Genomic DNA, 26918 nt, shown 5'->3' with positions numbered 1-26918 from the left:
TTCTATTGTAATTGTGATTCAAATATCAGGAAAGTTTTATACTATTGTGACAGTTAGAGATCCGTCCATGTTACAATAGATCCGTAACGCTCTGAATATGTGTAAATGATAAGCATTCATGTGTGTAAGTGTTAATCACTACAGATGCTGCGGTGTTCAGACCACACTTGTCATCAATTTTTAATCTGTAAACTTTTATTTACAGTATCCTTGTTACATATGTTACATGTTTTTACCATAGTAATAACAGTAAATATGCATAATTGCATGCAACTAGCCCTAAACCAAGTCCTAACCCTATAGTAAGTACATGCATTTAATAATTATTACTCAGTACTTAAATATATAAATACACTGTAACAATAATGCCTTAAAATAAAGTGTAACTGTATTTTTGAATCATAATAATTAATATCTAATTGCAGCGTTACTGTGTAATTGCAAACATATTTAAATACATAACTTACACTTTTCAATGGAAATTACATTCAGGTATATTTTAGTTATCATAAATGCTTGTCAGTACATTTAGTAGTAAACTTTTTTTTCATATTTCAAAGACAATAGAAGTACAGTAATTATGATATTACATATAAATGTCCTTCTCTGAAGTTCAGTTAATTGCATATATTCTTTTTAAAAAGACTATAATTCCCTAAAGTCTCCCTGTATTCAATAATTTTATCCCTTAAAACTCGTCTTTGATCACCAAAATGACATATTTTAATGTTTTTTTCCTTGAAAACAAATCTTCATGCCTTAAAATAGCTTGAATGTAACTCTACACCCTTGCCTCATTTAGTATACACGCTTCTATTAATATGCAAATGAGCCCCGCCTCCACTCACTCACTCAGCTCAGAGATCCACTGGTTGATGACCACACGTTGATCTGATTGGTTACAAGGTAGTGTGTGATGTTAGAAACACCAGCGATATCAAACCGTGTTTTTGAGGCTGTCTTCTTTTCAAAAGAAGGTTACACTTTATTTTTGTGTCCTTGTTACAGTACTCTAAGTACTGAGTAATATTAGTTAACTGATTAGGGTTTGGTTCAGGCTTAGTTGCATGTAATTATGCATAATTTATAGTGTTGATTACTAGAGTAACTACATGTAACGTAACAATCACACTGCAAAATAAACCGTGACCTACATTTATTAACCACCAGGTCTAAACTAGTAAATCTGTATGCATTTGTGTTTTAGCACGAGCTGATCTACCACACATTTGGCCGTCCGCATTTCAAGAAGACGACGGCGAACCTGGATCTGTTCCTGCGGAGGTTCAATGAGGTGCAGCTCTGGGTGGTCACTGAGGTTTGCTTGTGTCCCACGCTCAGCAAACGCGTACAACTGCTCAAGAAGTTCATCAAGATCGCAGCACAGTGAGTCTCTGAGGTCTTCACTCACATGCGACCTTAATGTGTGTGATGAATCATTTTATTTTATTTAATGTAATGTATTCGGACAATTAATATCAATGTTAAAAGTTAAAATTGACATATAATGACGTTAGTTTTGACCCGCTTAAGTATAGGACATACAGTACATCTTGTTTTTTCATAATTATGGTTAAATGTGTATTGCAAATGTACTGAAACGTGTTTATGGTGAACTAAAATAAACTACCATAGAATTTCTATTGAAACTTGTGTCATGTATTTAAATCTTGAAAATAAGTGTACTTAAAGATTATCAAAACTTAATCATTTAAAATGTACTTAAGTAAAATTGTATAATTTGACAAGATTATAGATTATTAAAAAAGGGCACCTTTTAAAAGTCTACTTAAGTGTGTTAAGAAACAGCCGTGAAAGTGTACCTCAAGTACACTTAAGTGGACTTTTATTTCAATAATATTATATTATCTTTTTTTTAATATAGTTTTAAGTTGTGTCAGTAGAGAGTGTGTGATGTGTACTAACCCAGAAAATGCATACCTCGGGTTTGTTTTGACCCGGGACGTCATTCACTAACTCTACCGCTCATTCATTTTTTAAAGTTAGACATGATCCTTCTTAGTATTTCTGAAACTATTCATTATAAAAAATTTAACAAGAATAAAATGAAATTACAAAAGAATTACTTTTTTTAATTAATTTAGCTGTGAAAAGTTTATAGGGTTGCTAGCGACCCATTATGGAAGTTTGTTTTCACCACAGAATAAAAGAAATGTAAAAGATAATTGCGACTTTTTAGAGTTTTACATCTTTATTTATAAGAATTGAGAGTTATAAAGTGATAATTTCGAGATATGAAGTCACAATTCTGACTTTTTTTTCTTGCTATTGCGAGTTTACATCTCGCAATTCTGACATCTTTTTTCAATTGTGTTATAAAGTCAGAATACCGAGATATAAACATGCAATTCTGAGAATTGCGAATTTATATCTCACAATTCTGAATTTATAACATGCAATTGCTCCTTTATATCATACAATTCTAACTTTATAACACATGATTATGACTTTACATCACAATTCTGAGATAAAACGTCAGAATCCTGAGATAAAAAGTCAAAATTATGAGATAAAAAGTCAGAATTCTGAGATAAAAAGTCCAAATTAGGAGATAAAGTCAGAACTATGAGATAACAGTCACAATTGTGAAATAAATTCAGAATTCTAAGAAAAGTGAGATAAAAGTCAGAATTCTAAGATAAGTCAGAATTATGAGATAAAAGTCAGAATTCTGAGATAAAAAGTCAAAATTGTGAGATAAAAAGTCAGAATTATGAGATAAAAGTCAGAATTCTAAGATAAAAGTCAGAATTAAAGTCAGAATTCTGAGATAAAAAGTCAAAATTGTGAAATAAAAAGCCAGAATTCTGAGATAAAAAGTCAGAATTATGAGACAACAGTCAGAATTGTGAAATAAAGTCAGAATTCTAAGAAAAGTGAGATAAAAGTCAGAATTCTAAGATAAAAGTCAGAATTCTAAGATAAAAGTCAGAATTAAAGCCAGAATTCTGAGATAAAAAGTCAGAATTATGAGATAACAGTCAGAATTGTGAAATAAAGTCAGAATTCTAAGAAAAGTGAGATAAAAGTCTGAATTCTAAGATAAAAGTCAGAATTATGAGATAAAGTCAGAATTTTGAGATAAAAAGTCAAAATTATGAGATAAAAGTCAGAATTGTGAGATAAAAAGTCAGAATCATTAGAGAAAAAGTCATAAAAATTACCTTTTTTATTATTCTGTGCCAGAAACAAGCTTCCATATCTTGCTGAATGTAACAGTGTACGTTTTTTTCTGTGTTTGCTCTTTTTAAGCTGTAAAGAGTTTAAGAATCTGAACTCCTTCTTTGCCATTATCATGGGCCTGGGAAACCCTGCAGTCTGTCGACTCAGTCAGACATGGGAGGTGAGCATTCACTACACACACACATAACAGACACGTTACGAACGGGAACGGCTGCTTGTTCCCATGTTTAACACTGATTCAGCTCTCACAGAATAAGAGTTTGCTCTCTCTCACAGAAACTGCCCAGCAAGTTCAAGAAGTTTTATGGAGAGTTTGAGAACCTGATGGTGAGTTCAGCATGGCAGCCTCTGGTAAGCTAAGCATTTAACCAAATATTAAAGATACTTAAAGAGAGTGTTGTTTTTCTCACTGCAGGATCCCTCCAGAAATCACAGAGCATATCGGCTGACAATGGCCAAGTTAGAGCCGCCGATCATCCCTTTCATGCCTTTGTTAATTAAAGGTGAGCTTTGCACTGCAGTCACAAACACCAACAAAATGTGCGACACATCTACAGTACGTGCTCTTTATTAGTGGCTTTTTCAACACTTTTGAATACTAGTAAAGTCAGCACAGCTATGAAAAATCAAATAGACTATGAAATGAAAGTATGGGAGCTCTATATTTTAAATGTAATACAGTATAGTTGTTTTCTTTTCGTTTAAAATTAATTATTAAAGCATGCAACACATTTTCTTATGATTTACATGATTTAATGGCATTTTCCACATTTCTAATGAATCCATTAATAAATTAATCCAACACACACACCACTAGATAATACATATAAATTTAGTCCAGATTAAAATTTTTCACATTTAAATAATTTTTTTTTATTTTTATAATTGATCTACTTTGTAAAACTGGTAAATGTAAATGTTTGTAAATGTTTTTAGATCATTTAATTTTAAAAAATCACTCATCTATTTGCAAGGTTTATTGAAATTATTATTAAAAAATTATAAATTCAGATATATAATCAAACATTATATATAATAAATCTTACATTTATCTCACATATATAATTTAATTTAAGACAATAATAATTATTATAACAATAATCATGATTCTGATTTTAAAAATGTGTTATTTGTTATTATTAAAAATTATTCTTAATCAATGAAAAGGCTATAAATGTGTTTAGACATTAACTTCGCACTCCTGCACTTCTTCCATGCTGTACATTTGTATATATTTACACATAATTCATGCAGTACAAAGCAGTGAGAGCCTACAGTAACTGCAACATTTCAATGAAATCCACAAAACAAACAACAGAATGTTTTGAAGAACTGTATAGTAAAAGATGCAGATTTATAACATAAAAAGTCAGAATTACGAGATAAAAAGTCAAAAATCTGAGATAAAAGTCAGAATTATGAGATAAAGTCAGAACTGTGAGATAAAAAGTCAGAAATCTGAGATAAAAAGTCAGAATTATGAGATAAAGTCAGAATTATGAGATAAAAAGTCAGAATTATGAGATAAAGTCAGAACTGTGAGATAAAAAGTCAGAAATCTGTGATAAAAAGTCAGAATTATGAGATAAAGTCAGAATTATGAGATAAAAAGTCAGAATTATGAGATAAAGTCAGAACTGTGAGATAAAAAGTCAGAAATCTGAGATAAAGTCAGAATTCTGAGATAAATTTAGAATTATGAGATAAAAGTCAGAATTATGAGATCCACAAAACAAACAACAGAATGTTTCAAAGAACTGTATAGTAAAAGATGCAGATTTGATCAGACCGTAAAATGTCGAACATCTGCGCTTTTGCTCTTTCAGATATGACTTTCACACACGAGGGCAACAAGACATTTACCGACAGACTGGTCAACTTTGAGAAAATGGTGAGTCTCTCTCTTGCACAGGAACCTATCTCTCCATCCCGAGACGGTTTAAAACGAGACGTCCTGAATGTGTCTGTGTGTGTTTTCCAGAGAATGATTGCTAACACAGTCCGAATCATGAGATACTGCCGAAGTCAGCCCTTCAGTAAGACACCAGTGTGAACTTCATATCAGAACCATGTTTCAGTCCAGCTGATTCTGAGGCTTTTCTCTCTCTCTCTCTCTCTTTGGTATCTATAGATCAAGAAGCGCCACAGGTGACGGGTAAAAGCCATCAGGATGTGCGTGGCTATGTACGTCACATCAGTGTGATTGACAACCAGCGCACGCTATCCCAGCTGTCCCACCGGATCGAGCCGCGCCGGTCCTGATGCTTCAGTGCTGCTTTACCTCTGCCAGTGAATAAGCTAGCGCTGTATATGAGCGTATATCCGGTCAAACACGTCTCGGCTCAAGGGCTTTCCGTTCTCTGGCTGGTGGTGTGGACGCGTGGCTTGGTTTCAGTGTTCGCCTGCAGGGCGTTTGGACCTCTGTTATTGACCTTTGTGGTTATATTCTGCCACAGATCAGATGGTGTTTTAGAGTTCGGATTCGATTGAAAATGGAAAAAATCTTCCAAAGCGTATGTTCTGTGGCAACTTTTTTGAGACCTTTTTTTATGCTTTGAATGATTCTGGGCATGTTGATCTTACACTACCATTCAAAAATTTGAGGTAAGTAAGATATTTTGTTTGTTTTTTGATGCAGGAAGGATGTATTAAAAGGATAGTTCACTTTGAAATTATTTTTTGGTATGTTTTATCTTACCTCAAGGGCATCCAAGATGTAGGTGTCTTTGTTTCCACAGTATTTTCAATTTTGATATTTTTAGGTCAAACCGTTCTTGTCTGTCAGTCATATAATGGAGGTCTATGGTCACCACCTCAAAGAACATGCATAGAGAAGTCCAAATTAAACATGATTTAAAGACTCGTAAATGTAAGTACACACTGATGGCCTAAGACACGAAACGAGCGGTTTGTGTGAGAAAACCAACAGTATTTATATCGTTTTTACCTCTTGTAACCACAGTCACGTCCAAGTGATCTGACGGCACGGGCGCTTCGGTCTGTGCAAGCGCTGGAAGTGATCTCTCGCGCGTGTACCTCACTCATTGTTTACACAGAGATTTCAGAAGTGTTGCCCTTCACTGCGAATATCTAAACATATTTAGATATACAGAAAATTGCAATGGAAGACGATTTCGATATATCACAAGAGATCACTTCTTGCACTTTCCGGCGCTCACGCAGACCTGCCCTCAGATCAGTTGGACGTGGCTGTGGTTACAAGAGGTAAAAACGATATAAATACTGTTGGTTTTCTCACACAAACCGCTCGTTTCGTGTCTAAGGCCATCAACGTGTACTTACATTTACGAGTCTTTAAATCATGTTTAATTTGGACTTCTCTGCGCATGCTGTTTGAGGTGGTGACCATAGACCTCCATTATATGACTGACAGACAAGAACGGTTTGAGCTAAAAATATCAAAATTGAAAATACTGTGGAAACAAAGACACCTACATCTTGGATGCCCTTGAGGTAAGATAAAACATACCAAAAAATTATTTTCAAAGTGAACTAGCCCTTTAAATTGATCAAAGATACAGTAACAACAGTAAAGAAAAACAAATCAGTTAAGAAATAAATTTTGAACTTATATTCATCAAAAAATCATGGTTTTCTCAGAAATGTGAAGCAGCACAATAATAATCATACATGTTTCTTGAGCCTCAAATTATCATTTCTGAAGGATCATGTGACACTGAAGACTAGAGTAATGATGCTGATAATTCAGCTTTGATCACAGGAATAAATTACATATTAAACTGCAGAAATATATTACTGTTTTTACTGTATTTTTGGTCTGATGAATGCAGTATTGGTGAGCAGAAGAGACTTTCAAACCTTTGAACGGTAGTGTACATCAATCATCACAAAGCATTTTGAATTTCATTTCTAAATTAGATTTTTTTTAATGTTGATTTATGGAAGTTTGAGCCTGGATGTGATGATATAGATATTTATATGAACTTAAGCATGAAGTAAAAAAATAAAATAAAATAAAAAGCTAAATGGTGAATTGAGAACATGTGAGCACATTTCGAAAGCCTATACTGGTGGCTTGTCTGCAAATCTTTGTGTGTATTGTGTAAATAAAAACTGCCATAAGATGCATATTTACTGACATCTCAAAACCTTTTTTTTCATTCAGAATTCTTTTCAATTTGTTTCACTTTCAGGTCATAGGTAATAAGCAGGTTACAAAAACTGCATCACATGCTCAGAATAGTAAACTATTATATTATACAGTTTTTTATTGTGCTCACATTTTCATATATAATTGATTCTAAATGTTCATTTAATTATAATATGCTAAGTCACTAGCCTATAATGTTTTAAAAATGTAAAAATGTGATTTTATTAGTAATATATTCACATGTATCATTTCAAAAACAACAATTGGTAACACTTTAGTTTAGGGTCTAACTAGGTAGCATGCATATTACTATGATATCATTGGCTGTTTATTAGTAGCCTAAAGCACATATTATCATATTCTACATAACTTAACAACTACCTTACTAACTATGAATAAGCAGTAATTACTTTATTGAGGCAAAGTCGTAGTTAATAGTGAGAATTGGACCCAATAATCATTATGGCCTATATCTTAACATTTTATTCGATTTTTTCTTTCTTAAATATCACGTGAGTGTCTGGTTTACAGACAAGGCTTAGTCTAGTCCCAGACTCTCAAATGCATGTTTTGTTGTTAAATAATTATAAAACGATTTTTGAATACACGCATAGTATAAGTTTAAATAATGAGAAAAACACTTTATTATATGTTTCGTGTCTTGTAACATCGTTTAACGATATTCGTGCACTGCTTGATTGAGGACACTGACGCGAGTATTTTCACATGGCAGCTTTACTGACTCACTACCCTTTACTGGGTCACACACTGAGTTGTTCTGCGCATGTACAATATAAGAGGGAAGTGAACAAGTACGGAGTGTCGTAACTTTTAGAATGCAAGAAATACACAACATATTTTGATGTCCACCCAACCTTGATACACTGATATCGTTGTTATTGATGCAGCCTTGAGTCAAGTAGCTACTCCAGTCGTTTTTCTGAAGTAAACGAACTGCAAATATGACATCCGTCTAAAGCGTATGTTTTCTAGGAATTTCACTAACAAACTGAAAGCAACTTACACTGATATGTGTCAGTGCCATTGTTTTGTCTCACGATCGACCCACATCAGTTATGATTTTTTCTAAGGCATTTACATACATTTCCTAACTGAAATAAGGCCTAATCCTGTCTTAATCTAAACCCTGTCTGTGAAATGTAATTTATGTAATCTGTAGTCTAAATAAATAGCTCTACGATGACAGTGTGAGGAGTGTGCAGTGGCGGTTCTCCTCCGCTGGGTGTCGCTGTTTCTCTCCACTTTCGTGCGTCACTGATCTTGGCACAGTTGGCAGATCTGATCAGGAAGAAGTTGCAACACGTGAAATCGCCGGATCGGACACTGACTGGAAAGAAATATCTGACACTGACAAGTTGCCTGAAGGACTTCTTGACTGCTGTCCATCTCTCCCGGGAAGACTGACCGCAGAATACAGGAGAGTGGGTACGTGTGTGTGTGTGTTTGTTTGTGTCTGTTTGTTTTTCTCATGATGTTACACTGTAATAACAATTACTCTGTGAGGTGTGGATCTCATTTTGGGATTTGATCTGTCTGGACATGTACCTGGATCATCCACATCACAGACAGGGAATGTTTTATGATGAAATGATCACTTATTAATGAGTAATTTGTGCAAAATTGTTCTATCTGCTTTTTAACCTTAAACTCTGATTAACCAAAGCACGTGTGGTTTTGGTTTAGAACCGGGTTTATGTACAATTTTGCAATTATCTGTAATAGAAAAACGTATATAGGGCACGTTGAATGTTTTGCACTAATTATAACGTGTATCCTTTACAAAAAGTAGGCCCACCAGAACATTGAAGACAGGCCTATCAGATATTCATGCTTTTGACATGATGCTTCAGGACTTCAATGGTGTTCAACATGTACTTACTTTGTAATTATAACGTAATTATGCATTTATTACACCCATAAAGGCTGCCTCATAACTAAAATGATTCGGGGAGTCGCCCTCTTATCTATCACCTTATATTGTTTCAGTGAACTGACTGAATGGTGTGAAAGTCATTCTGCTGTCCTCTGCATGCTTCATTGTATGAATACACAGGCCTTCACTGGGTGAATGAGAAAAATCCCAATCATTCCGCATGGTTTTACTTTCTGTTCCAGTGCATGTGCCTGGAAATGTATGCAGGAATGTTGTTGTGATCCTATTGGTTCATGATTTCATGAGGACATAGTGCACAAGCAATGCAGAGAGGTTATCAGAATCAGATGATAAATACAGCAATCTCCAAAAGCATTTGGACATTTAATTTATACATAAAAATGTTAGCTACGGAATATCTAAGTGTCATTTATTTTAAAGGACGATAACACAATCAGACTGGTCAAGGAAAACATTTTTGTTTTGAAGTGATACCACAGTTATGAAACAATGATTATATTGTTGACAATGCAGAGAAATAGTGACTCTTTGTGGTTGTCAGTGTTAGTTGATCATCTGCATTTTTAATGTGATTCTCTACACCTGTGGTTAGGACACCCACCTGTGAGAACTTGAGGAGAATTGACTTCATGCATCCACTAAGAATCACCAAAACACCAGCTGATTAAAATACATTGAGCAAAAATGAGGAAGAAAAGTTGGTGAAAAAGAAGTGTAATATAAATGTGCTGTGCACACTTGTAGTTGTACTTAAACTCCAAAGATTAAAAAAAAACAAAAAACAACTTGCATATAATTATGAATATTAATAAATGAAAAGGCCATTTAAGGACACTTTATATAAGTATGTTTCTTAATACATCTTAATGTTTTAATAATCTTTTGTCAGCTTTAAAGAAATTATTTTGATGTATTGACTAACACACACAAGCACATGCAAAGTACTTGATTATAATTTTAACTGTAGTGTGTTATTTGATTTTATATTTAAAGTTAATATATTTTAAATGCACTAAATTTCAACTTCATCATCATTACAAATGTGTAATAACAAATATATTTAAATACATGACAGAATAGAATTACATTAAACTATATTCTAGTTGACCATAAATTCTTGTCAGTACATTCAGCTGTACACTTTAACCATATTTCAAAGACAATAGAAGTAATTATGAAATTAGACATTTACAGATGCACTTAAGTCATGCTTAAGAGGGTAAAAAAACACACTCTGTTAAGTCCAGATAATTGCATTAAATATAAATCATTGCATTTATTTTAATCTACAATTATGCAATCAAGTGTACAAAACATAAGTATATTCTTTATAAGTATATTATTTGCATTTGATGATGCTTCCTTTGATATTTTGTATCTAATTCAATTACATTCACATTTTTATGTGTGATTCTAAACAATTTTGGAGACACTGAATTTATGAAGATGTGGCCATGCTAGTCTTTATTGGAGGTATATATATATATTCACTAGAGTCTATTTCTTTCTTGTGTGCTTGAATTAAAGCACCGGTGAGGTGATCTGCTTCCTGCGCGGCTAAATATAACACAAATGGCCCCAAACCGCCCAAGAGCCGTGGCGTCCCTCTGTGAGAATGACGCTCAAACCCGCTGTGCACCCCAGCAGGCCCACGCAGCCCTCTAAAAACCATAATTACTCCACTGAAAATGTGAAACCTAATGAGCTTTTTCTTTATTTTTTAGGGAAATTGAAGGTTTTACTGAAAAAGTGCATTCTATATGCATCTTTATTGGAGTTCACTCTCATGACATTATATGATATAGGGCAGGGGTGTAACAGTTCGGTTTTTTAGTCACAGTTCGGTACGGCCGGGGGGAGTAAACTTAAAACAAAATTGCTTCTTTTATCTTTTTTTATTAAACTGTTTTTTTTTAATTGAATAATCAAACATTTTTATATTAGAAAAAGAGATTATAATCTCAGAGTTTTAGTTTAATCATTGAGTGAAGCCTGCTCCTATTCCTATATATAAAATGTTGTATAGTCTAAATTTTTAAAGATCTTTAGAGTGCTTTTGTTTTACCCATTTAAGTAGGACTTAAATACATTTTTATTTGTAATTTCAGAATTATTTTGAAACATTGTCTTTGAAATATGGTTAATGTGTACCGCTGAATGTGCTGACAAGCATGAATGATAACCTAAATATATACATTTAAAAAATATTAACTTTAAATGTAAATTTGAATAACACATACACATAAAGTTAAACATTTAGCACACTAAAATTATACTTTCAATGTGCTAGTCATCTTTTTTAAATCTCAACAAACGATTATTAAAACACTTAGGGCCCTATTTTAACGATCTGAAACACAAGTATCAAGTGCGAAGCGCAAGTAAATTTGTGGGCGGGTCTTGGGCGCTGTTGCTATTTTACCGGCGGGATAAATGGCTCTTGTGCCCGATGCAAGTTTAATAGGGGTTGGTCTGAAGTAGCTTCATTATTCATAGGTGTGGTTTGGGCGTAACGTGAAATAAACCAACCAGAGCGTCATCCAACATACCCTTTAAAGGGTAACTAAACCCCTGGTCAGAGCCTGACTCCACCCACTGGCAATATTTGAAAATGCTGAAAAAGTGGGTTGACCCCAACGGAGATAGAGGGGACGAAATAGATGCTAAAACACTCTATCCTGATCGTTTTCAATACTCACAATTCCAATTCCTGACTCCCTACAGTGGTTTTGACGACACAAGATGGTTTTTATACTGCCAAGGGCGTAGCTCGCGTGGTGAGCTGAAACCTGCGTACGTCACGAAGTGCGGAAAATCCAACTGCAGTAGCCACCGTTCAACCTAAAGAGGGCAGAACTAAGACGTTTTTACACCATATATTGTAGAAATAAAACACTTTATAAACAAATGTCAAAAAAGTTACTTGAATCAATGACTGGTATTAATAAAGATCCATTCTTACAGATCATTAACTAAAAAAAGTTGGTTTAGTGTTTAGTTACTCTTTAAGAGTATGTGCGCATGCCATGTTGCATGACGGATTGTTATTATAACGGCACGCGCAAGGAGCGGTTCATAGCCGAGGAGACCGGCGTTCTCGTCAGGGCAGTGAAAGTCAAGTCAAGTCACATTTATTTATATAGCGCTTTTCACAATACAGATTGTATCAAAGCAGCTTCACAGTGATAACATGAAAGTAGCACAACACAGATCAACAACATTGCTAAACACTAAATAACCCCAACTGAGCAAGCTCAAAGCAAGCCAAAAGCAAGGCGACAGTGGCAAGGAACCAAAACTCCATCAGATTGGATGGAGAAAAAACCTTGGGAGAACCCAGGCTCAGTCGGGGGCCAGTTCTCCTCTGGCTTACATTCATATTGTTTAAATATAAATATTAAATATAAATATTGTTTATGAATCAAACGGCGCCATAACATATCGCAGGCGTTGAGTCGTCTCATCACAGGCGTTGAGTCGTCTCATCACAGGCGTTGGGGCATCCGAAATCCCCGTGAGAGGCTGGACACAAAACTGGACCTGACGAACGCCATTTTTCTCGGGACAAGCGTCCCGAGATAACAGCAGAAAGGCAGATGGGAAATAATTAGCATAGCTGATGTTCATAATAATTTCCGTTATAACTCACAAACTCTCCGTAACCTGAACTCTCCGCAACCCAACCATACGCGCCGACCCGTTTGTCTAAGAGGCTGTCGAGCCCCACTGGTGCGTTAAGCAGTTTCAGTGGCAAACGGTTCCGTATGGCATAACAGAGGACTAGAAGGTAAGCATTATGTGAATGCTTGACTAAAGAGATGCGTCTTTAACCTAGTTTTAAACTGTGTCAGCGAGTCAGAGGCTCGGACCGTATCGGGAAGGCCATTCCAGAGTTTTGGAGCTAAATGCGAGAACGCCCTCCCTCCTTTACTGGACTTCGATATCCTAGGAATGACCAGAAGCCTTGAATTTAGTGATCTTAAGGAACGCGGTGGATTGTAGGGCGAAAGAAGGTCCGTTAAGTACATAGGAGCTAAACCATTTAGGGCTTTATAGGTCAGTAGTAGTACTTTGTAGTTGATGCGGAACTTAATAGGTAACCAGTGAAAGACAAAGAAGTGACGTTGTATGGGGATGGGAGTTTTTTTTTTTTTTCGTTTTTTTTCTTGACGGACAAACTGCTTTGTCAGATGTCCTTATAAACATATGCCACTATTTGGCAAACAGGTCTGATCCGTCATTACTACAATAAGCCTGAAAATTTTTTTTATGTCTTCATGGACACCACAATGATTTCCCTCATGTGTTAATATTTTTCCTTGTTATAATGTATGATTTGCAAAAATTTGCAAAAACCGCTACATCTGTGTTGATGAGAGAATCAAAGTGTATGTGCGTTGTGCACCCGCTACATTATGGGCAAGCATGCTCGCTTAAAATAGCGCACAACAACGCGCAACGCGCCACTGACTTCAGACCAGGTGTTTTCTGGTCAGTGGCGGAATTGTTTTCTGGAACTGCAAAATAGAGATGTTCTGATACCCTTTTTCTTTTCCCAATACCAATTCCAGTACCTGGACCGAGGCGATACCGAGTACCGATCCGATACCTGGATGTGTATAGTATCTATTCAGCTGCAATTCATTCTAGCACTGTATGAATTGATAGACTTATTATGGTGTGCTTCAAACTTATCCCTAAATTAAACATGAACAAATACACACAGTGAACAAGAGTATTTTTATTATCTGAATTACATTTCATTACATCTTAAGTGAAAAAGAACTTAAAATGCAGCTACACATCTAATACTGTAAACTAAAAAAGGTATTTTAGATTTACAAAATAACTACATATGTAAAAAAGTGCAACAAATAAATCTAGGAATCTAAAAAGATTATATTAATAATATAAGAAAATAATCTCTTTATAAGTGAAGATCAATAAACAATTTTGTTAAATAAACGACATTTCAGTTTTGACTGCGGCTGGTCATCCAGATTAATAAACTCAATAAATTTCATGTTGTTGGTTATATTTATTGTTCGTTGACATTTCTTTTCGTTTGAGGCCCTGTTTTTACACGAGAACGCTCGCGGGTGAAAACGTAAAAAATATTTTTATCGCATGTGCCTTTCGTTTACACGGCGACGGCGTTTTTGGGGCTTAAAAACACAAAAAAGTGAAACCACCCTCCAGAGTGGAAATCTTTAAAACGCTCCACTGCCGCGTTCCCGTGTAAATGGTAAAAACGCAAAGGTCTGCTTGAAAATGAAGATTTTGGGCGATCTCGAAACACATTTTTGGGCAGACTCATCATGGAGACTCACTAGTAGCCTAGACTTGTTGTTTAACGAACACATACGAACATGTGGTTTACAGTTCACTTCGTGTATAGAGGGAATGTATTGACACGTGACTTTCCCGCGTGACAACCCCCCTCAGCCAGACCGAGTGGCAAAAGATCTGCTGCGTGACTGGATTTAATAGGGGAAACTGCGGAAATGCGTCTAAATCGAACAATTTTATCAATTTAAACTAAATGTTGGACTCAATATAGTGTTCCTTACAACTTACTAAAGATCCAGCGATCCATGGATATTGACATGCAGCCAGGAATCGTGTTGCCTGACATTTATGTTTGCCTGATTTCGACACCGGGGAAATAAAAGCACCTAAACATAAAGCAAATTTGCCTGGGAACGCTTTATATAATATAGGTAGGTCTAAATCCGGGTGGTCACTTATATCAGTGTTATATATAGCCTATATATCATATCGTCCAGCCCTAAAACTTTATAAGTTTTTTTGGTCAGTGTTTATTAAAAAAACATCCAATAATGCAGAATATGCAATGATAAATATTTAATTGATGAGTTGTTAATGTATATAACAATACAAAATATATGGGTATGGTTTTACAGCTAAATTCAGCATATTGACACAAAATGATAACGGCAAATCCACCTTTCGCTGTTGTTTCTGTGAATTGCAGTGATCCATTTGCTCCTCTTTCCATAGCAGTCTGTAAAAATATACCTTGGATGTTTTGTCAAATCTAGTTGTAGGCCTACAGTCAATCTCAAAGCTCTTTCCCACTTTATTTGTGTGTGTTGTGTTTGTTTTTCGCGGCATTCACGCTGAACACACATACAGCCGCTCAGTCTTTTTGCCACTCACTGTGAGGAACTGCAGGCACGCCGGCCGACGGTGACGTCACACGCATTCCCTCTATACAGGCAGCGCCATCTTTGGAAAACAGTCTCGACTAGTCAAACCACGAACGTCATGCTGAGTGATCTGAACTGTATGAAGTTCAGCAAACTTCTGAACTGTATGAACGGCGTTCGGGGATCGACTTGTCGAGACTATTTTCTAAGATGGCTCCTGTCTGTATACACGAAGTGAACTGTCTTCATAAAGTAGCTTCTTATTAAACGGTCTGTACACTTACGAAGTTCTCAATGCTTCGTTTTGCATGTATGGACTCACATTATGTTACTGTGTTAGTGTGGGGCTATTTTGAGCCTTGTTAGTGGTATAAACTAGAGATTTCTCTTTACTTATCATATGCCCCCATTACTAGCATTATACGCTAAACAGATTTTAGAGATAAAACTCTTTACATCCGATTATCATGAAAACATGTGTGATGATTTAATGGACCTCGGCGGAGGCAACCATCCTCCGCTGCGCGTCGGCCGGTTCACGCCTCGCAGTCGTCCATTAAAACCTGACAATGGACACCTCGGAGGGCATTAACCCTTACATATACGACGTTACTGATGAGTTTAATTTTAGATGAATTTAAGATGAAGCGTCAGTTTTACTTCAGAAAATCACCGTAAGAGCTGAGTAAACACAGTAAGTTATGTTGACGGAGTTGAGGGAGCGTTCCTGTGGGCCGACGTGAGTCAAAAAACTGTTCTACTGACGTCATTAAAGAAGGAAGTCGAGGGATGTAGTCCAAACGGGCCGTTGGATGTAGGCTACTTCTGTTAAATTAAATATCTCGCTTGGCATTGAACTTTTAGCTTTATAATTTTACAGATATTATTTATACTCTTAACAACAACATTACACACTATCTTAAGTTTGAAACATGGGATCACGAAGAACGGGACCTTTAACAGTATAAGTCCAACGATTGTCAGTACACTTGTTGATCATACACCAAACTTTGTCCTTTCTACTATTAATTGAAGCGTGTTATGAATCTTGCTGATTTAAATATTAACACATGTATTTGGACAGGCACAAGAACACATACACACACACACACACAGCGCCAGACATTACGTTCACACCAGCCTGTGTGTGTATGTGTGTGTGGGTGTGTTGATTAAAGTAGAAGTGAGCAGTTCTCTCAGTGCCAAATCACAACATCTCTCCTCTCGAGGAGTCCCTCGTTCTCCTCTCATCCTCTCCTCTTTTCTCGGTTCTTCAGGAGAGAAGCGAGTGCCATTATGCTATGGCATCTCTGGGCGGCTCCTTTGTGCAAATCAAATCCGATGACATCCTCTTCTACGAGAACTGCGGCGGCGGGAGTTTCGGGAGCGTGTATCGCGCCCGCTGGCTCTCGCAGGATAAAGAGGTGGCGGTGAAAAAGCTTCTGAAGATTGAAAACGAGGTGGGAGTGAGAGTCGCCCGAGCTTTTCATACACATGCTTTAATTGTCAGTGTGATAATCATTTTAATTGCCTCTCTGTGTGTCGACTCCAGTCCGACCAGCGCGGTTACGCCTCCCCTCTACTCTACGCTCTCACGGCGCCTTTTGTGAACTGAAATTCATAGACTATGTCTTTAAGAGAAAATTGTCACATAATTAAGTCATATTAGTTTCAGCTGGTTGCAGTGTTTGTCTTTGGGGTGAAGTGTATTTACTTTTAAGTGCTGGATTCATTGTCGTCTTTGTTCTTCGCATAGTGATTTTCCAGCATAATGGCTCCGGTAATGTTTGGGATGGGACCATTTGGTCGGGGGAAAATCACATAAAAAAATGATAATTCCATGGAGGGACTAAAAAGTTAGTAAAATCACACAAATATATCACCAGCAGTCTTATAAAACTTCGAATTCAAGCTTTTTTAAGTTAGCTTTTCTCTTTAATTGTCGTGCTGATTATATAATTTGGGTTACACTTTATTTTTATGTGATGTGTTTACATTGTACTTACTTGACGGGCCAATATAATTAATTACATGTCCTTATATAGAGTTAAGGTTAGGGTTTGGGTTAGTCACTTGTAGTTATGCATAATTTACTGCTACTACTGTAGTAAGTACATGTTGTAACTCTGTCAAAGTGTTTCCATCAATTGTAATTAAAATGTCTTGTGAGCATATTGAATCTGCATCATGAATCTGTATAGCATATTGTCATGTTTCAATTCTTTCTGCTGGCTGTATTTTTTAGGCAGAAATTTTAAGTGTTCTCAGTCATCGAAACATTATCCAGTTTTATGGAGCGATCCTGGAAGCTCCCAACTATGGGATTGTTACAGGTCAGTAAATTCACTCTGAATCGCTACATTTATTACACTGTTTGCAAGGCGGGGCTTTTTTGAAATTCCTTAAATGCTCTTTTTTTAGTATTGTCCATTCAATCTTTGCTTCATCGTATATTTAGTTTTTTTTATTTATAATTAATATTTATTTTTATCGTTTTACCTCTTTATTCTTTTCTATACTTTAAAAAATGTAAGATTGAAGTTGGAAAATGATGTGATTGTTTTAATTTGCATAATAAATTGTTCTAGATCTTCTAAATCGCATTCAAAATAAAAGTTTGTGTTTACATAATATATGTGGGTGCACTGTGTATAATTATTTTGTATATATATATAAATACACACTCATGCATGTATATTTAAGAAAAAATATTATTTATATATAAAATATTAATATTTATATATAATATAAATTATATATCAATCTATGTACAGTATATACATGAAAATATTTCTTAAATATATACAAACATTTATATATATAAAATAATTACATTTTATTATTACAAATTTATTACATTATTACATTTATAATTACAAAACATTTATATATATAATAGGGCTGTGCAAAAATTAATTGCGATTAATCACATCCAAAATAAAAGTCTGTGTTTACATAATATATTTGTGTGTGCTGTATATAATTATTTTGTATTTATAAATACCTATGCATGCATGTATATATTTAAGAATTATTTGCGCTTAAATTCTGTATATATATACTGTATATAAATACATAATCTATATTATATAAATAAAAATATTTTATATATGAATAACACATTTTCTTAAATATATACATACATGTGTGTGTATTTATATATACAAAATAGTTATATACAGCACACACAAATATATTATGTAAACACAGACTTTTATTTTGGATGCGATTAATCGCAATTAATTTTTGCACAGCCCTAATATATAAATACACAGTATACCCACATATATTATGTAAACACAAACTTTTATTTTGGATGCGATTAATCGTTTGACAGCCCTAATATATATATATATTATATGGGCTTGGCACCGATTAATCGTATCCAAAATAAAAGTTTGTGTTTACATAATATATGTGTGTGTACTGTGTATCATTATTTTGTATATACAAATTCACACATATGCATGTATATATTTAAGAAAAATGTGTTATTAATATATAAAATATTCATATTTATATTTAATATAAATTATTATTTATAAATATATATACATGCAAATATGTCTTAAATATATAGATGCATGTGTGTGTATTATACAAAATAATTACACACACATATATTATGTAAACACAAACTTTTATTTTGGATACGATTAATCGCGATTAATTGTTGCTTAGCCTAAATATAGTGTGTGTGTGTTTATTATTATTCTGCTGGGATAAATCAGAATACAGAAGTGCAAATATAAACATATCTATCAAATATTTTTTGTGTCCATGTGTACTGTATTGAAAATATTACATTTTTGATTAATGAAATTGTGGGACCTTTGTCTGGGAGACGCGGTATGTTGGTCTGCTTCTGCTTTTGCTGTGCTGAATGAGTGTGACTCAAATGAAGATGCAGTGATTGTAAAAGATCATAAAGTGCTGTGCAAAGAGTCTATGGTCTGCACTATTGGGAGACAGTTGAGTCTCTCTTTATGAAAAGTAAATATAATAAGAGCAGGAGAAGGTGACGTTTATGACCAGCTCACCTTTGTCAGTGAGGTTATTAATTTCCCCTGTGTAAATCTCTGTTTGAAACTGATAATCTGACCATTATATGGTAATGTAATTATATGATGTGTATGGACTAAACCTAAACTAAACATACATTATTCATGGATAATAACAGACTCAACTTCACTTGTATGCCAGTGGTATGTGTCTGTATTTGGATACCTCACATTCTTTTGGGAACACATCTTTTGTGGTGGGATATCCTGAATGTTTTTATAATCTATTACTGATATTTAATTTAGACACTGGTACTTTTATAAATCAATTTGTAAGACTATTTAACTATTTAACTCTGTGATTCAGTTATTATTAAATCCTTTACTGCAAACACTATATATAAATTAGTAATTTGATATATATTCAAGTCAAATTAAAAATCAATATAAAATATATTATATAATTTAATTATATGATTTTATATATATATATACAGTATATATATTCAATAAAATTAAAAATCAATATAAAATATATTATATAAAATATATTATAATTTAATTATATGATTTAATATATACAATAAAATTAAACATCAATATAAAATATATTATATCATTGAATTATATGATTTAATATATATGTTCAATCAAATTAAAAATCAATATGAATTGAAAATATTTAATTATATGATTTTATATATATATATATATATATATATAGTATACAAATATGAGGCAGCAAAGCTGTTTTCATCATTGTTGATAGTATTTATGTTTCTTGAGCATCAAATCAGCATATTATAATGATTTTTCTAAGAATACGAAATAGTTATTGCACTTATTATATTTTTAAATCTTTCAAATATTGTTATTAATATTAAAATATTATCTAAAATAAGTATTTTATAAATCATATATCCTCATGTTAGGCGCATGTATCAGTAGGGCCGCCCGTATGAGGCATCTAAACATCAAATAACTAAATAAGGAGTGCCTTGAAACAGGGTCAGAGTCCATAGCCGTAGCTGAGAGTCAGAGTTTGAAACAATTTTTCATTTAATCATTTAACCTCTTGCCTTCTAAGTACTTCGCCATGCAAATAAATGACAGTACAGTTGTACGTAGATGTCAGTGTTTGTGTATATGAGGGATTATGTGTTGTTTTAATGTTCCAGTGTATTTAGATGATGTCATTGAGTGTTTGAGCTCAGAAACAGGATATTGGGATAATGTGACTCACTTTATATCACAGTACTTGATGACAACTAATACTAGAAGTGTACCATGGCCCACAGCATGACAGCAGTGATATGTAAAACTACTGCCCAATGCGAGAGATTATGTATTTTAATTTGTATTCTATGTGTGTGTGTGTTTTATGGTAGAGTATGCCAGTGGTGGATCTCTGTTTGACTATCTGTCCAGTGCCGAGAGTGAAGACATCAGTATGAAGCAGATTATGACCTGGGCCATGGACATTGCTAAAGGTATTATATACACTTACACACACATAAACTGAAAAAAAAAAAACGAGATTAGGCCCTGGTTTCACAGACGAGGCTTAAAGGGATAGTTCTCCCAAAAATGGAAATTAGCCCATGGGTATATCAATGGGAGTCAATGGGTAATTTTTTTTTTTTTTGGAAGTCCATCAAAGCACATCCATCCATGATAAAAGGGCTTGACACGGCTCTGGTGGGATAATAAAGTATACAAAAAAGAGTAACACTTGATGATGTACAGTATGTACTTACACTTCCCAGCACTACACTTCCCAGAAGTCTAACGCCGCCTTCACACTGGCAGTTGAAATCAGCTCCGTAATACGCAATACATTCCCAACGGACGTCGTACTACACAGTGAAAAGCGTCGGACGCGGGTAGAACAAAAATGGCGGAGAGATTAAAGTTTGATTCTGTCAGTTCTGTATGATCTCTCTGATGAGGGTTATGCTGCGTGAGGAAAGTTGCTCAGGACGTTGACATGTCAGGTCGGCTAAAAAAGGTGATATAGTGGTCAATAGTTCAATGTCTACCTTCAATTTAATTGTATTAACTGCCCTTATAAACGTTAGAAAGTCATGAAAATAAAAAATGACATCACAACTTATCGTTATAAAATCAATATTTATTTTATTAAAAGTTAATAATTCAGGTTTGTTTATCAGTACCATAGCAACGCTCAACTTCCGCTGGAATTGTCGGATAGGAACCGTCCGTAGCTTTTCGCAAGAGTTCAAATTTTTGAACGCATCCGGATGACCAACGGACACAATTTTCTTCGCACCGCACTTGGTCGAACCCGTTTCGGACCCATTCGCATGCGGTCTGCGAATCTCCATAGGAAATGAATGACTTCCGGTCGTTTCGCAGCCGCATCGGAGCTGATTTCAACTGCCAGTGTGAAGGCGGCGTTAGTAATCATGCCGGATTGGAGACGAGATGTTGAGGATCAGTGCCGATGGCTGTCGTGTCGATGAGGCCGGCACTTAAGAATGAGTCGGGATGGGTCCAGACGCAGGTCCACCATAGAGGGTCCCTCGGGATAAACAGAGAGACTTATATTAGCATTGACGCCATCTTTCTTATGATGTACCAAGTACATCAGGATTTACGGGACGTGTTCCTGGTTCCGGCTGATCTAAACTATGCAGCCTAATTTTTAGGAAGTATATAGTGTGTTATGTGTATGCTAGGCCAAAGAGATGTGTTTTTAGTCTAGATGTGAACTGACAGAGTGTGTCTGCTTGGGAAGATTGTTCCAGAGTTTTGGTGCTAAATAGGAAAAGGATCTGCCGCCAGCAGTCGATTTAGATATTCTAGGTATTATCAACTGGCCGGAGTTTTGAGATCGCAATAGACGTGAAGGACTATAATGCGTTAAGAGCTCGCTCAAGTACTGCAGAGCTAAACCATTTAGTGCTTTGTGCTTTAAAAATGTATACGATGTTTAATAGGCAGCCAATGCAGGGTTGACAGAACCGGGCTAACATGGTCATACTTCCTGGTTCTGGTAAGAACTCAAGCTGCTGCGTTGTTGGACCAGCTGGAGTTTGTTTATTAAGCGTGCAGGGCAACCCCCCAGTAGAGCATTACAATAATCTAGCCTTGATGTCATGAACGCATGAACTAATTGTTCCGCATTAGTCAATGGGAGCATATGGCGTAATTTAGATATATATTTTAAGATGGAAAAATGCGGTTTTATAGATACTAGACACATGACTTTCAAATGAGAGATTGGTTTCAAAGACGACGACGACGAAGACTTAAAGGATTAGTTCACTTTTGAAAAAGCTTTTGCTGATAATTTACTCACCCCCATGTCATCCAAGATGTCCATGTCTTTCTTTCCTCAGTCGAAAATAAATTAAGGTCAAATTCGATCACATTGACTCAATCAGCGTTTCAGCAGTGGAAAGACGTCAGTTAAACAGCTTGTAATCAATGTCATGTTTCTTCATTACCTCAGAAAACCCACATCAACTCGTTAGTCAGCTAGAAAATAATAACTTCAGAGAGGAGCATTTTGCTAAATATATACACCATATTAAATATGCATTATAATCTTAATGTTCTTCAATAATTAATGCATATTTGAATAAATCTGGCAAGTTTTTATGACAGCCACCATTTAAATGTTTATATTTCATATAATCTTCTTATCATAAAAATAAATAAATGTGTAATTTAAGTGTTTGTATAGCTACAAAACAGTTCATTATTACCTTCGTATTAGGCTAATGAAGTCTATAGGCTAAAACTAGACTCCCATAGTTTACAGCATTTAAGAGATTTGATTCCCTTGAGAAAAATGGCCATTTATTGTAACTGATATCCAAAATAATCGATATTGAATCGAATCGAAATCGTATCGAATTGCAAGCTTGTGAATCGAAATCAAATCAAATTGTGAAATTTGTCTCAATACCCAGCCCTAGTAAATTTCGTTAGGTTTTGAAGAAATATACAGCTGAGTATAATCAGCATAACAGTGAAAGTTCCTAATGATATCTCCTAATGATAGCATGTACAGAGTGAATAGCAGCGGTCCTAGTACTGAGCCTTGTGGTACGCCAAATGATGTATTAGGTTTTTACCATATTTTTTCTGACACAGCTTTGGTGAGCAGAAAAGACTTGAACAGCTTCAATACAAGCTGCGATGAACCCCTCTAGGCCTCCATTAAAATCGCAGTACTGTAAACACATTTCCTGTTTGTTTATACACACCGAGAATTGGGAGAAGCAACAGATGTTGTTATTTTGACTCATATACTTCTTCAAGGACCTTCAGTATAATAATAGCCCCTTTCGCAATGGGTTGTTAGGATCTAGCCACCAGTGTGGTTCCCATAAGGCCATTTTCCTGGTTGCATTCGCTCCGCCAGTAGGAGTCGTTCCCAGTTCCTGTGGTGCAAACACTGCACAAAGCGGGTACTTCCACCATTATTTCTAGGAACTATGAAAAGGTTCCTCTTGTGCGAAAGCCCCTATTGACTAATAACAAAATCAAATTCTAGTCTTTCACAATTGGTTTGCTTGTATGTTGTGTTTTCTCTCATAGGCATACACTATCTGCACGCTGAGGCCCCGTTTACTGTCATTCACAGAGACCTCAAGTCCCGAAATGGTTTGTAACTTTGTGAAATAAAGGCTGTATAAATATTTATTTGAGTTCAGGAGTGCCTGTCTGACCTGAAGACCTTGTGTTTCTTTTCAGTTGTGTTGACGGCAGATTCAGTTCCCAAGGTACATACAAACAGAATCAAGTTCTCTACTGTATATGTTATTAGTTCTGCATGAAAAAGTCTGCTGATTAACTGTAGTTTTATTAACCGAACTCTCCGTTTCCTCAGATCTGTGATTTCGGGGCGTCTAAGTTTCACTCTCACACCACCCACATGTCTCTGGTGGGCACATTTCCCTGGATGGCCCCTGAAGTCATCCAGAGCTTCCCTGTGTCTGAGACCTGCGACACTTACTCTTACGGAGTGGTGAGTGTGTGAACGTCAGTAGGTGTATATTACTTTCTTCTTTCAGCCAAACACAATCAGGTTTATGATATGTAAGTGATAATGTACATCCAGCTAGTTGTTATCTCAGAATCGTGTTGGAAATCAACCCCTTGTGATGGAAATAAATGTTGTCGAGAGGTGCATCAGTTTTGGGCATAGCTGTCAACCCTCCCGTTTTTTCCGGGTTTCTCACGTGTTTTTGCTCTTTTCCCGCTGTCTTCCCGTTTTAGTATTTTCCCGTAAAATATCCCGTATTTTTACTCTGATTGTGTGAGACGTTCGAGCTCGGACTGATTCGGCTTGAAGTCGTTTATCCTCGGATGCGGCGCCGCGCGCGCTGGCCGGAGACACACTGGCTGTGTGGCGTGTCCGTTTTTATTTCGGCTCCCATGTTAACAGATTAGAGCTTGCACACTGCCCGCGTGACACGTTTCCAGAAAGCGCGTGCATGCTAGAAATAGAACTGACGCCTATTTTTTCACGCGACACGCAAGCGTGTTGAAAGCGTTTCCAGGCAAAAAAAAATAAAAAATAAAAAATAGGAAACAATGTTTATTTTGTACTCGAAAAGCCTACATTTTACATTTTGATGTTTGAAAGTCAAGGTTTTTACATAAATTCAGATATCAATGTAATTTAAACAAATAATAATTATAATAATCGATTTATATTGCCATTAGTTTTGCCTATATATAATTTAATGTCATATAACATATGAATAAAATATCTTTTCTTTTTTTTCTTTCTTTTTTTTTATGCTCTTAACAATGTGATTACACGAAGAAGAAGAAAAAACATTTTTGGGAAAAAAACGTTCTGGGCCTCAGGAGGATATAAAGATGGGATAGGCTACAATAACAACAGAGTGTGTCTTCTGAGTGACGGTCCACCACCAGGCTAAATATAGGCTCTTTAAAACTACATAAAATGTGTAAATGTAATTGAAATAAACAGACAGCCCACTTCCCTATTTTGTGGGTTTTGGAAGATGTGATAACAGTTAAATTGTTGTCGTAAAGGCGAGAGCAACACACCGCTAATCCAAATGTAGATTTTTTTTTCTTTAAATGACACTAGTTTCTAGGCTAGTTATTAACTCTTTAGACTTTTAAGGATTAGTGCTTTATTTTTAAAGTTTGTGGGTAAGAATCGTGTAAAACAAAATCCCTTATTTTGGGGAAGGATTCCGGGAAAACTCCCTTATTTTCAATGTTCAATGTTGACAGCTATGGTTTTGGGTCAGATGCAAGAGTCCAGCACTCCGTAATTCGCAAATAATTTGTGAAAATGATCTGTGGGAAAATAATAATTTATTTAAAACTAATACAAATTAGGGTATTTTTATCATTTGGTGGATTCACTGGTTTCGTTGGCATCTTTTTCTGTGAATATAGCTGTGAATTATAAGCAGGTTTCTTTCAGGTCCTGTGGGAGATGTTGACGCGGGAAGTCCCCTTCAAAGGTCTGGAGGGTCTGCAGGTGGCCTGGCTGGTGGTGGAGAAGAACGAGGTGACGGGAGACTCTGATTGGCTGTGTCACTGATGAGCTGTGTTCAGCTGGTTTTGACACGTGTCGTGTGTGTGTGTGTTGTGCAGAGGTTGACGATTCCCAGTTGCTGCCCGGCCAGTTTCGCCTGTCTGATGAGAAGCTGCTGGGTGACGGAACCAAAAGTAAGTCAAAAATGTTTACCTCGAAATGTAAATTAGGTTACATAGTAGATCACGACCACAGACTAAACCAAACCCAGTCATACAGGTTTGGAACGGCACAAGACAGGTGGATCAACTCTTTTACAGTGTGATTATCCTGTGAGATCTTATTTAGCAAATACAGTATAAATTGTTATGGTTTTGAGACTGCATTGCAATCATATAGTTAACCTCCTTGATAATGACATAGATTGGAGAGCATTCGCAATATGTTGCTTTATACTACTAATACAGTAATTATGCAGTGCTCTACGTTAAAGTGCAATGCATTAATGCATGAATAATAGATAAGACATGCTGTTTGGTTAGGATATTAATAACAGCTGTCTTTATTGATATATGACTGTCTCTTATCCTGACATTTTTAATTCATCCAATCAAAGTTCATTTTATCTGCCTCATGTCAGGGCTTGTTTTTTTCACTCTGTCAGATCGCACATGAACACTCATTTAAAGGAGTAGTTCACTTTTAAAAAAACTTTTGCTGATAATTTACTCACCCCCATGTCATCCAAGATGTCCATGTCTTTCTTTCCTCAGTCGAAAAGAAATTAAGGTTTTTGATGAAAACATTCCAGGATTTTCTCCATATAATGGACTTCAATGGGAACCAAACGGTTCAAGGTCCAAAAGAGAGATTCAGTGCAGCTTCAAAGGGCTTTAAACGACACCAGACGATGAATAAGGGTCTTATTTAGCGAAATGATCGCTCATTTAAAAAATAAATAAAAAAGTTTAAGTTTTATAAGCTCAAATGGTCGCCTTGC

General features: G+C 35.5%; 2 protein-coding genes across 6 annotated transcripts in view; both read left to right on the top strand.

Moving 5' to 3' along the window:
- rapgef4a (Rap guanine nucleotide exchange factor 4a) overlaps nt 1-5926 on the top strand; it is a 94798-nt gene extending 88872 nt beyond the window's left edge. For 2 of the 3 annotated variants that reach the window (XM_039647262.2, XM_039647260.2), the window contains 7 exons: nt 1208-1386; nt 3274-3364; nt 3481-3531; nt 3620-3707; nt 5031-5095; nt 5186-5240; nt 5336-5926. In XM_039647262.2, the coding sequence (XP_039503196.2) occupies nt 1208-1386; nt 3274-3364; nt 3481-3531; nt 3620-3707; nt 5031-5095; nt 5186-5240; nt 5336-5466 (660 nt within the window). In that variant the 3' untranslated portion in view covers nt 5467-5926. The remainder of the gene's footprint in view (nt 1-1207; nt 1387-3273; nt 3365-3480; nt 3532-3619; nt 3708-5030; nt 5096-5185; nt 5241-5335) is intronic. The other variant, XM_089132989.1, reaches the window with a different exon arrangement.
- A 2241-nt stretch (nt 5927-8167) lies between these two features.
- map3k20a (mitogen-activated protein kinase kinase kinase 20a) overlaps nt 8168-26918 on the top strand; it is a 54945-nt gene continuing 36194 nt past the window's right edge. Inside the window, exons 1-9 of one of the 3 annotated variants that reach the window (XM_089132987.1) lie at nt 8168-8778; nt 16699-16881; nt 17667-17754; nt 20811-20912; nt 23992-24057; nt 24148-24176; nt 24284-24421; nt 25865-25951; nt 26038-26112. In XM_089132987.1, coding sequence (XP_088989113.1) covers nt 16723-16881; nt 17667-17754; nt 20811-20912; nt 23992-24057; nt 24148-24176; nt 24284-24421; nt 25865-25951; nt 26038-26112 — 744 coding nt within the window. In that variant the 5' untranslated portion in view covers nt 8168-8778; nt 16699-16722. Of the gene's footprint in view, nt 8783-16698; nt 16882-17666; nt 17755-20810; nt 20913-23991; nt 24058-24147; nt 24177-24283; nt 24422-25864; nt 25952-26037; nt 26113-26918 lie in introns of all 3 variants that reach the window. The other 2 variants (XM_089132986.1, XM_089132988.1) reach the window with 2 other exon arrangements.

Source organism: Pimephales promelas, chromosome 7 (assembly GCF_988280905.1).
Source record: "Pimephales promelas chromosome 7, fPimPro1.hap1.1, whole genome shotgun sequence".
Lineage (NCBI taxonomy): Eukaryota > Metazoa > Chordata > Actinopteri > Cypriniformes > Leuciscidae > Pimephales > Pimephales promelas.
This window is presented reverse-complemented; position numbering and strand designations above follow the sequence as displayed.